At 53.8% G+C, this 11,388-nt stretch overlaps 1 protein-coding gene across 5 annotated transcripts; it reads left to right on the top strand.

Annotated features, from left to right (window-relative positions):
* The first annotated feature begins 248 nt into the window (after positions 1-248).
* LOC147634855 (uncharacterized) lies at positions 249-10,959 on the top strand. 5 transcript variants are annotated; one of them, XM_086804045.1, is made up of 4 exons: positions 256-467; positions 740-1,324; positions 9,652-9,945; positions 10,060-10,959. In XM_086804045.1, exons 2-4 carry the CDS (start codon positions 809-811, stop codon positions 10,096-10,098), a joined length of 849 nt encoding a protein of 282 aa, XP_086660171.1. In that variant the 5' UTR covers positions 256-467; positions 740-808; the 3' UTR covers positions 10,099-10,959. The 5 variants fall into 5 exon arrangements, with proteins under 5 accessions (XP_086660168.1, XP_086660171.1, XP_086660170.1 ...); XM_086804044.1 differs by having other exon boundaries at positions 10,057-10,959; XM_086804042.1 differs by having other exon boundaries at positions 249-364; positions 9,652-10,959.
* Positions 10,960-11,388: the final 429 nt, after the last annotated feature.

The raw sequence follows: 11,388 nt of genomic DNA, 5'->3' as shown, positions 1-11,388 counted from the left end.
ATACTAGTAGAGAGTGTGCAAAGTTCCATACAATATACATGTACGGAAGGAATTACGCAGGATCAAATGTGGAATGTACAAGATATATATCCAAGATATCCTAGTGCAGGACCAAGTGGGGAATGCACAAGATATCCAAGTTCTACTTGGAAGGACCAAAAATCATGTGTGAACAAGGGCAGACCAAAAATCATGTGTGAACAAGGGCATGACATGTCATTTATGTAGATGAGGCTACGAGCGTTGTAGGCAAATTATTACTTTTACACATGAAACATAAGACACACCGGTGGACTCCCTCGCTTCCTCAGACAAGCTCCTCAAACAGTCCACCACGCAGAATTTCGTATCGAATCGTGTGCATGTGAGTGCTTACCACTCCTCTTCTTTCTGTATTTCTATGAAAAAGGCTCGGTTGGAACCCCCAGAAACGCGAGAGTAGGGGTCAACGGGAGGAAATTGATAAGGTATGTTGGATTGTGTACACGAAAGGATCAATTTCCTATGTAGGTAAATAGGAACAGAGCTCACAAAGCTATGTGGTTTTGTGTGTAAATGGAAAAATAAAGCTCTGTGGGTTTGTGTTTGCGTAAATCCATTCCCAATGAGGTTGTGTGGGTAGATGGAAATAAAATTAAGACCATTTCCCTATGTGGGTAATGGGTTTGTGCATGAGGTTTTGTTTTTCAAGAATTTGATTATATATATATGTGGGTGCTTGGGTTTTGTTTTCCTGCAGCTATAGAGAAATCACAAATCAATTAATTATCAATAAATTCTTTTTCAAGGCCCATAAATCAGCAGCAGCATGAGAGCTCAAAACAGATATAAAGTCCAAGAAACTAATCCATCTCCAGCACCTAGGCCTTATCCTGTGTCCATTAGGGCTTACAAGAAGAAAGATTATGAGTATATTTCTACTTTTAGTAGAACAGTGCAAGCTGGTTTGAGGGCTACTAGAAATGATGCAGAGCTTCTGCAGCAGAGGAGTGATGGTGAGAGTGATTATTCCCTGATCAGAAGCTCTGCGGAGTCTGTTAGCTCCACAAGCTTCGCAACCTCTACAAGCTCTGCAAGCTATGGAAAGAATACCATGGCCTTAATGGAGGTGGAGAATCATAATTATCCTTTGAGTGCCCAAATGAGTTCAGATTCCGCCCAAATGACTGAGGACGGCTCAGAGTTGCACGTTGAAGTGAAAGAGTTGCACAGCATAGCAGACTTGCCTAGTCCTGCTGAGGAGACTTCTGCACAAGTTAAAGCACCATTAAGATCCCAAGCCCCTCAAGCAAGGGCAGTGCCAAGGCCAAGGCGAGTTGAAACAGTAAGTGATCCCCTTTCCCCCCCTGCGGCTTGTTCAAATGGATGTTGATGATGTAGGTAGGGGTGCCATGGCACGTAGTACATTTATGCATTATTATAGTAAATATTAAAGAAGCAATATGGATGTGGATGACATAAGTATGGATCCCATGGCATGCAGTACAATCTATGCATGATAAAAGTTTAAAATAAAGATATGTATAGTAAGTTAATGTGTTTGTAGATGGCATGGGTATGGATGTTATAGCATGGTTAAAGTTAAAACAAGATATCATGGTAAATCTATATGAATGTGGATGACATGGGTATGAGTGCCGTGTCATGCAGCTCATGTACGCATAACTAAAGTTAAATAAAAGATATCATAGTAACTCAATATGGATGTTGATTACATGGAATCCCCACTGGATGGAGAAGTAGTCGTGATGTCTTGCTATAGAGAATTAGAAGTGAATGTCATGCAGGATAAATCAAAGCTCTAGGAGTCACTCTTTAAATGCAACCTTGCCAATAGAACTTTCCAAGGGTCACAGCTATTCTAGATGGAGGCTCGGGAGTGAATGTCATCACAGAATATTTGTACCACAGGGTAGGGATGTTATGGCATGTAGAACATGTTTGCATGATTAAGGTAGAATATTTGTACCACAGGGTAGGGATGTTATGGCATGTAGAACATGTTTGCATGATTAAGGTGTAAAGTAAGCATATTGTAGTAAATTGATATGGATGTGGATGTAAATCAATATGGATATTAACAACATGGGTAGGGATGCCATGGCGTGTAGTACATGTTTGCAGGATTAAAGTAGAAAATAAACGTATCATAGTAAACCGATATGGATCTGGATGACATGGCATGTAGTACATGAATGCATGGTAAAATTAAAAAAAGAATATCAAGTAAATCGATGTGTGTATGGATGACATGGGTAGGGATGCTATGGCATGTAGTATATGCATAGTATGATGAAGTGTGATGGTTTGAAGCCTTGTTCTTGAAGTCCACGACCCATCCCACACTTGTGAATGGGTACTTGTTTTTATATCTTTTTTTTTTTTTTTCTGGAAAAAAGATCCTTCCATTAGTTAATGAGAAAACGCCATAAGGCTACAAAGCTCACCTCGCAAGGAGGGATAAAAAACACAGTAAACTCCTGAGCTCCACCCCCGTGGCTGGCCGCTCTCTGGGGGGGGCTACCTAGTAGTACATGTGGGAGGTGAGAAGAGCCAAACTGGAGGCCTGTAGTGCCAAGTGACATCCTCGCCCCTCGCGGTGAGGAAAGGGCCAGGCTGCCAAGTGCGGAGGAAAGTCTTGCGGCGCCCTCTCATGCGATCCGAGTCGCCCTAGAGTTTCCCCCAGTGTCCTCTCAAGGTGTGAATGATGTCCACCCAGAGGGCCTGTATGACCTCCGCCGGTGGAGTCGCCTGGCGGTCAATGGCCTCCCTGCATCGGGCTCTCCAAATGTGCCAAGCCGTCATGCTGCTGATCAACTCCCATCTGTGCCCGACCCCCTCTTGAGGGGCTGCCGAAGAGAAGTCTGGCGTCGGAACCACCGCCATCGCCCTGTCAGAGACCTGGATGGTCGCACTGCCAGGGACGTCCTCATATCCAAGGGCCGGGCCGCTGTCCGTGGCCCAAGCCACCGCACCCCATGTCACCAGCATCTCACCTGGTGAGCCTGCAAAAACCATCCTGAGAGCGCGCTGCCAGACCTGCTGTGCCTGTGGGCAATCCCATAAGCAGTGCCGCTGCGACTCCTGTGCATGGCCGCACCGAGGGCAGGACGCTGGGTGACTGCCGAAAGCTAGCCAAGCCCCCACAGCCAGTCCTCTATGCGCTGTGAGCCAGAGAAACAGCGTCACCTTCCGGGGCCGGAAGCTGGCCCAAAGGCGCTGCCAGAAGTCCCTAAGAAAGGCAGGGGAGAGCCCCTGTCGCCGCCAATGCTCGGCCGCCGCCGGGGTGCTCGCTATCCTGTGTCTCTGAATCCGCCGCCCCAGCCTCGCTGTGTACTGAAAAAAGGGGATGCCTGGGCTGGTAGGGGCCAAGTAGGGATCTCGCCAAAACCACTCACCTGGATCCCACTGAAGGCGAATAAGAGGCCTGCTGTCCCAAGCCCATAATCTCCAAGAACAGTCCTCCCCTATCGAGGCCGGTGAGGGGTCTACATGCCACTGTCTCTGATGAAAGCCGACCACCCGCACCCTCTGAAGAATACATCCCTGGAGCCCATCCAAATCTAGTCGTGTCCTCTGAAGCTGGCCACCCTCTCCCACCTCGAAAGTGAGTGGGGCGACTCTCTCCGCTGTGCCGCAGACCGCTAGAAGGATCTCATGCCGAGTAAAGACACCCATCCACTGTGGAGGTGGAGGGTCCTGTACTGGGGTCCGCCACTCCCGGGGGATGGCCGCCTCAATGTCCTGTCTCATCAACTCTCTGCCCCTCATCCCACTGAGTCTCCTCTCCTGAGCCTCTAGAGGCAGCTGCTGAAAACCTATCCAGTCGTCTAGGGACTGGGCTGGGCCAGAGCTCAGCGGGCCCCACGACACGTGAGACCGCGATCCAACCATATGGCCACTGGGGAGACGAATCAAGGGGTTCCAGATCAAAGGCTGCCTCAGGCGCTCCTCATCGGTGCCCGGGGGAGTCTGGAAGAGTGACGGCCTCAGATGTGCCCAGGCCCTCAGAAGGCTAGCTGCAAAACGCTCCTCGAAGCCAAGGCCCACTCCTCTGGATCGCTGCTCTGTAAAGATCCACCTGATGCTGGGGGTCCAGGGGCCGCTAAGAGAAGGGGTGCGGCGGAGCATCCTGGAAACAAGAAACTCCTTCCACGGCTCAGCGCCTGGCAGGAGGGCACAAACTACCAACTTGCCAAGCAATGCTCGGCTTTGGCAAATAGGATCAACAATGCTCAGGCCGCCTCTCTCCCTCGGCTGAGTGATCACCGCCCATGCCACCTTGGCCCTGGCGGGCCGCCCGTCGCCACCGGACCAAAGAAAGTTCCTGATGAGCCTCTGCACCTGGCCAATGCACGCCCGAGAGAAGGCCCAGCAAGAAGTGATGTACCACATAGTAGCAAGCAGAACCTGGTTGGCCACAACTACTCGGCCAGCCAGAGATAAACGAGCGGTACTCCAATACAGAAGCTTCTTCCGAATGCTCAGAAGAAGGGGGGCTATCTGCTACTCCGGAGATATGTCAATGCCCACATAGCATCCCAAATAGCGTACTGTAGTGCCGGGGGGCAGCCACTGAAAACCGTCAACTGGCCTCCAAGTCGGGGGGGCATAGAGCTGACCCACAACCCACACGACTTGTGCCAGTTGATCAAAGCGCCCGAGGCTCTGCAAAACCTGTCCATGGCTAAGGCGAAGCGGCGGAGGTTCTCCTCACCTCCCTGAAGATAGACAGCAGTGTCATCCGCAAACTCCAAGTCTAGGAGCTCCTCCGAGGTGCGGATGGGAAGCTGGAGGCCCCGCAAACCTGTATCCTGTGCCGTCAAAAAAGTGCTCATGGCCTCCGCCACAAAAAGAAAAAGAAAGGGCGCCAAGGGGCACCCCTGCCGCACCGAGCGCGAGAGCTGGAACCTCTCTCCGCGCACGCCCTGTATCAGCACCTGGCTATGAGCCGATGTATAGAGTGCAGAGACCCCACGGATCCACTGAGGGGGGAAGCCCATCCTCTCCATAGTGCCTTCCAAGAAGGCCCAGTCCACCCGATCATATGCCTTCTCGAAGTCGAGAAGGAGCACTGCCAGATCCTCCTGTCGAAATCTAGCCAGAGCCGTAGCCTCCCAGAAAGAGAAAATGTTATCCAGAATGCTCCTATCCTGGATGAAGCCTGTCTGCGTGGAGTGGATGATGTCCGGAAGGTGAGGCTGAAGCCGCCTGCTGATCGCCTTAGCTAGGACCTTGTAGGCCGTGCCTAGCAAGGTGATCGGTCTCCACTGTCTAATCTCCAGTCTGTCTCCTCCCTCTTTGGGGATCAAGTGGATCAACCCCTCTGCCATGCTGTCCGGCATGACTCCTGACTCCATAATCTCCTGGAATGCCAATCTGAAGCCCCTATGTAAGAGGCCCCAGTACCTCTGGAAGAAAGCCACCGAAAGACCGTCCTCTCCTGGGCATTTGCCCGGAGGTAATGCCTGAAGAGCCTCCTCCAGTTCCGTATCCGAGAAGGGGGAGAGAAGGGAGTGCTGCAAATGGGCCGGCACAACCGGTCTCGTGAAGCTCCAGACTGCCTCCCGAGCCTCTCTCACCCTGTCATCTGCTGGCTCAGCAGAGAGAAGATCCCTGTAAAAATCTGTGGCTATAGCCCGAACCCTGGGGGGATCCACCACAACCTGGCCATCAGCCTGCCGAAGACGCCTGAGACCCTCTCGTCTGAAGCGAGGCCCTGTCGCCTCAAAGAAATCTCGAGTCACTCTGTCTCCAGCCTGTGTCCAAAAAGAAGCCCGAGCATGGAATCGGAACTCCACCCTCCTCTCCTCGATGGATCTGATCTCAGTGCGAGCTGACTCCATCTGCTCTGAGATCCAAGGGCTCGTAGGATCCCTCTCCTGGAGTCTCTGGAGGGACGCTAGACTCCTCCGTAGGCTCCTCTCCTGCTCTCTGAAGGCCTCCAGCCGGTCCAAGGCAGCCTGTCTGAGCATCTGGCTGATCTCCTGCAAGCCACTGGCAAGATCGCTGGCTGCCGATCCTCTCCTGAACTGCAGCTCCTGCCAGACCTGCTCAACTCTGATCGCAATCTCGGGCTCCTCTATGAGACAATCTGGAATCCGGACGCTCTGGCCCTGCTCTCCTCTCGTGGGGTCCTCGATCTGGAGAAGCACTGGAAAGTGGTCTGAAAACGAGGAGCCTGCAAGTATGCCCACTGTGCCACCTCTATCACAGGCCCACTCATCAATGTAAAACCTGTCGATGCGGGAAAGGTTAACTCCTGTGGCCCGTCTATCCGAGCGCGAGAAAGATAGACTCCCCTGCAACCTGCCAAACTCCGGGAGAGTCCACGGATCCTGGCCTCTCACCTGTAACACTAGTTCCTCCCAGGCAGCGAGCTCCGGCCCATGAATGGTCTCCTGGCTGCCCCCCATCCTGTCCTCTGCATCCTCCAGCATGTTGCAATCCCCTCCGAGGCACCAGTGGTCTGCCAAGGGGAGGGACTGCCTAATGGTGCTCCAGAACTCGGCTCTCCTGGTCGCCCATTAGGGGCGTAGAAGTTGAGGAAGCCAATGCGGTCCTTCCCCAACCCGAAGGATGATCCACTGCGCACGACCCTGGACCAGAATGCCAGAGTCCACAACCTCGGATAGAAGCTGCTCGCTGACTGAGATGCATACTCCACCCTGGTTCCCCTGGGAGCCATATGCCGGAGACCAAAAAGTGTGACTCCTGCCTGGCAAGATCTTCCCGCAGGTGCGGGTACGCCCGGCAAAAAGGTGGTGCTCCTGGATGAAAAGGATATCTATGGGTCCTCCAACGAGAGCCCTCTGGATCTCCTGGCGAAGTCTGCCCCGACCAATGTAGCAGCGATGTCCACCGAGACCCTGGATGTTCCATGAGAGGATCCTCATGGATGAGCTATGGCAAGTGAAGCAGCCTCCACTGGCTCACCCCTCTCAGCCGGCCTGGATGATCTGCCCTCCACTCTGTGAGTCTTGGGCGCCGGCTTGGAGGGAGAATAATCGCTGTCTGTCCGGGTGCGGAGTCTCTCCAAAAAGAGGGTGACCTGTCTCTGTGTCGAGCCCCACTCCGCCTTCGCCCTGTCCAGGGCATAGGCGTGAGACCAATCCTCTGCATATATGTATCTAAAGGTAGGCTGCACCCTCGGGGCGGCATGGAGGAGAATCAGAAGCACCGCCTCAACTGAGGTGTGGACCGGATCCGCCCGCCAGTCTCCTATACCAAACAAGCTCATGCGGGCTGAGTGTAGTCGGGTCTGCAATAGGTCCGTGAGCCCCAAGTCACTGAAGTGGTGAGAAAACTCCAGTATCTGATCACGCAAAACTTCCTCTACAGAGTTGCAATCCCATGCTGTGTCTGGGGCAAAAAGGAGAAAGCCACCATGCTGCTCACCACAGAGGGAGAACGAGAGGGATGGCACACCACGCAAACTCGCAAGGGCGCGACCAGTGTCTCGAACGGGCCAGCATCCAGCTGGAGGCACCTGAAAAAACCGTAATCCACTGGTAGCCCCATCACTCGCGGGGGCCCCCCAGGGGAGGCTGGAGAGAACTCTGTGGCGGGCGAAGCAAGGATCGCCATCTCCACCGGCCCGGAGTGGCGGTGGAACAGCCGCTGGACTGAGCTCTGGCCTACCCAGCTGCGCTGCCCCGGGGCAGTGGGTGGTCTGGCGAAGTATCCTGGAGAGGCCGAGGGAGGGATGGGGGCTCGCGGCGAGGAGGGGGGAGAGCGAGGGGAGGATGGAGAGGCATCTGCCAGAGGATAGGTGTCAGGGGGGGCCGCGGGGGGAGGCGGGAGGGGGGGGCTGGGGGGGGAAAGGGGAGGGTGGAAGGAGTGCTCTCCGGGTGAGGGGAAGGGGAGCCGGGGGTCGAAGAGTGCGGCCCGGGATCCTCAGGAATCTGCTCCAAGGGGGGGGCGGGGGCCCCCCACGGGGGGAGGCGGGAGCGGGGTCTCCACGTGGGAGGCTCCACCAGCGGCCTCAACGGGCACTGAGTCTGAATCCTCGTCCATCCGGGTGGGACCTGCTGGCCGCCTATCCCTGACAGGAGCATAAGTGCGGGTAGGTGCCTGTACGCCAACCGGAGTCGCCTGTTCGCCAGCCTGTCCGCCAGCCTGTGCTGCCTGCTGGCGTCTGCGACGGTCCCTGCGGGCCGGGCGTTTCCGCCGGCGAACCTCCTGCCATCCGCCAGCCTCCTGGGACTGCGCGGCATCCTCCGCCGGGGCCTGCTCGTCAGATGATGGCGCCTGCTGTGGCGAGCCAGGGATGTCCGGTCTCTGAGGTGGATGGCCACCCCTCGGGTCTCCTGCAGGGGGTCCAGAGGCGGCATAGCGTGAAGGATGAGCCCCCTTGCGGGGACAGGCGCGTGCGAGATGGCCCATCTCCCGACATGTGTAACATTGGCCGGGGAGGCCCGAATACTCCACGCGCTGTATCATATGTCCTCCAGAAAGACAAGGGAGAAGGATCGTCTTCGGGAGGGACTCCGGTGACGGAACCACAACCCGAATGGCCGGGAGTCCTGCTGCCCGAGCAATCACTGAAGCCGCTGTCTGAGGCGTCTCAACCACCTGCCCGAACGCCTTGCCAATGGATGACAAGAGGGGCAAGTACTCCCTACGGAGTCCAGGAAAGCAGATAGTGACGGGGAAACCTGTCGCGCCTGCTAGCGGGTCAGAAGCGGGGTCGAAACCATGAGTCCATCGCGCCAGGAACGCCCGTGATGAGCGGAGGGCAATGGGGCTCCGAGCCAGCACCATCTGAGCTGCCTGTGGGGACTCGAAATCCACCTGGTAGTAGCCATGTCCCAAAAAATCTACGCTGACAATCTTGGCGGGCACGCCAACAAGGCTGCCTTGCAGAAGGTCGCGAAGCTCTCTCCGCATCGGACGGCTACCCACTATCTTGCAGACCAAGGAGGAGGCCTCAAGAGCAGAAACTGTGGAAACAAACAACTGAAGATCTTCAACTGTGAACTCCAGACGGAGACCGGAATCGGCAGGGTTAGTCGGAGCGGCTTCCATGGAGTCCTCCAGAGGGAAAAGGCCAGAAACCGGGGTCACCAACGGGAGGGACACAGCCCTGTGAGGAAAAAAGAGAGGCGGAGGGCTACAGGATAGCGGGGGCGGGGGGGGGGGGGGGGGGGGAAGCTGAGGCGGGGAGGAGTTAGCGGTGGGCGGAGGGGCGAGACGGAAGGGAGGAGAGAGAAGGCGGAGGGGGGAGAGGTGGCGGGGGAGAGAAGAGAGGCGGGGGAGAAGGAGGCGGAAGGGGTTAGAGAGGCGGAGGAAAAGATGACGGGGGGAGGAAGCAAGCGGCGGGGGGGATGGCGGGGAAAGCAGCGTGGAAGGTGGCGAAGGAAGAGACGGCGGGGGGAAAGAAGGCGGAAACGAGGAGGGAGGCGGGGGAGCGAAGGCGGGGGAGGACGCGAGGCAGAAGGCGGGGGAGAGATGGCGAAGAGGGGCGCAATGAAGGAGGCGGGGAGAGGACGGAGGAGAAAGCGGTGGACTGGCGGGGGGGAGAGGGGGGCGCGATGGCGAGAAGCAGGCGGGGGGGGGGGGGGGGGGGGGGGGGGGGGGGAGAGAGAGAGAAGCGGAGCTCGCAGGCGAGGTCGTCAGTCTGAGTTAAATTCTTGTTTTTATATCTTGCAGCAGCAGCCTGCAGTACTTCCCAAATTTGGAGCGTGGGATACCCGAAACCCTACATCTGGAGAGGCGTACACGGCCATTTTCAGAAGACTGAGAGATGAGAAGAAATCTGGGGGATTACCTGCTTGTGCATCACCTACACATTCAAAACCACAAGGAATAGTAGAATCTTCTTCAACTGAAAGCCTAGCAAATGAATCACATCATATAAAATCCCAAGTGAGAAAATCTTCATCTAAAAGCATAGCAAAGCATGCATCACAGCATGAAGGCGCCCATTACCAGAAATATCCATTGGTAACTATGCACCTATCATTTTTGCATCCTATCTTATCTCTTTTTCTTTATAAGACTTTGAGTCAGACATTTCTTCTTGGGAGGCTAATCTTTTTCTCTGTCAATGCTTAGAAGTGGACTTTCTGCTGTAAGGCCTCTGTATTGCATGATTGAGAAGCACTGTTATGGAGTAAGGAATGGGGAGAGCTTTTCCACTCCCAGTTGAAGGCCGATGCTGTTTCAGGGAACAGAGCTGTTTGCTTCCATCTTTGCTAGACAGGGATTTCCTGGAAAAAGTATTTGGAGCCAGCTGTCAGTGTGTGGTCGGAGAATATTTTTCTCCAGATTTTGTCTGGATTGGGGAATCATGTCAGACTGAAATTCCCAGGTATCCCCACTTTGAACGAGTCAATGTCATCATGATGGATGGCTCAAATTCACTGTGAGCTTTTTCAAGTGAATGGATAGCTATCCCAGATCCATGGTTTTGATTGCTTGTGTGGTATGAGGGGTCTTAGCCTCTTGTAAAGTATCTGAGCCAGTTTTAAGGCCACAAGCACGTCCCCAGTTGAAAGGGTGGAGCGACCAGCACACATTAATGGAGGTGGATCATATTTATCAACGGGCCCTTGCCCAAGTGGTTAGCTTGATCTACCCTATCCAAGAGGTTGCGAGTTCAAACCCTGACATCTTGAAATCACAAAACATGAAAAAAAAGGTTTGGTATTCCTGAAAGATATATGCTTTAAACTTTGTCGATTCTGGTACAACTCTCTCTCCTGCCCAAGTGGTTAGCTTGATCTACCCTATCCAAGAGGTTGCAAGTTCAAACCCTGACATCTTGAAATCACAAAACATGAAAAAAAAGGTTTGGTATTCCTGAAAGATATATGCTTTAAACTTTGTCGATTCTGGTACAACTCTCTCTCCTGCCCAAGTGGTTAGCTTGATCTACCCTATCCAAGAGGTTGCAAGTTCAAACCCTGACTTCTTGAAATCACAAAACATGAATAAAAAGGTTTGGTATTCCTCAAAGATATATTCTTTAAACTTTGTCGATTCTGGTACAACTCTCTCTCTCTCTCTCTCTCTCTCTCTCTCACGCGCGCGCGCAAGTGTTAAGATGCATTTGAAAGAAATCGCTAAATTGCACGTGGTTGGAAGACACGCATATTGTCTGGTCCAGCTCTCTCTCTCTCTCAGGGTTGGGTTCATGTAGCATTCACTGCACTCTCAGCTAGGCAAACCACCAATGCCCAGCTAAGGGGTTTACAGCTCTCTGTGTAACAGCTGTTTCTGTTGATGCTGTAGTCACCCAAGGCCAAACCTATTGTGTGGGGTGTAAGCAACATTTTCTGATTTTTCTCACTTCACCTTGAAAGCCTCTGTTGGTCAGACAACAGCATGATTGGACACAGCATCTTCAAGAGCTGAACTTAGGTTTAACTTCGCAATTCTTACTTA

This window comes from Cibotium barometz, chromosome 10 (genome assembly GCF_041138505.1).
Source record: "Cibotium barometz isolate CiBa-2024 chromosome 10, ASM4113850v1, whole genome shotgun sequence".
NCBI classification, from domain to species: Eukaryota; Viridiplantae; Streptophyta; class Polypodiopsida; order Cyatheales; family Cibotiaceae; genus Cibotium; species Cibotium barometz.
This window is presented reverse-complemented; position numbering and strand designations above follow the sequence as displayed.

Excerpts from the sequence above, each read along its gene's own strand:
- LOC147634855 (XM_086804042.1), top strand. The coding sequence starts at position 809 with ATGAGAGCTCAAAACAGATATAAAGTCCAAGAAACTAATCCATCTCCA. Across the intron at positions 1,325-9,651 it reads GGCCAAGGCGAGTTGAAACA|CAGCAGCCTGCAGTACTTCC; the intron begins GTAAGTGATCCC and ends TATATCTTGCAG.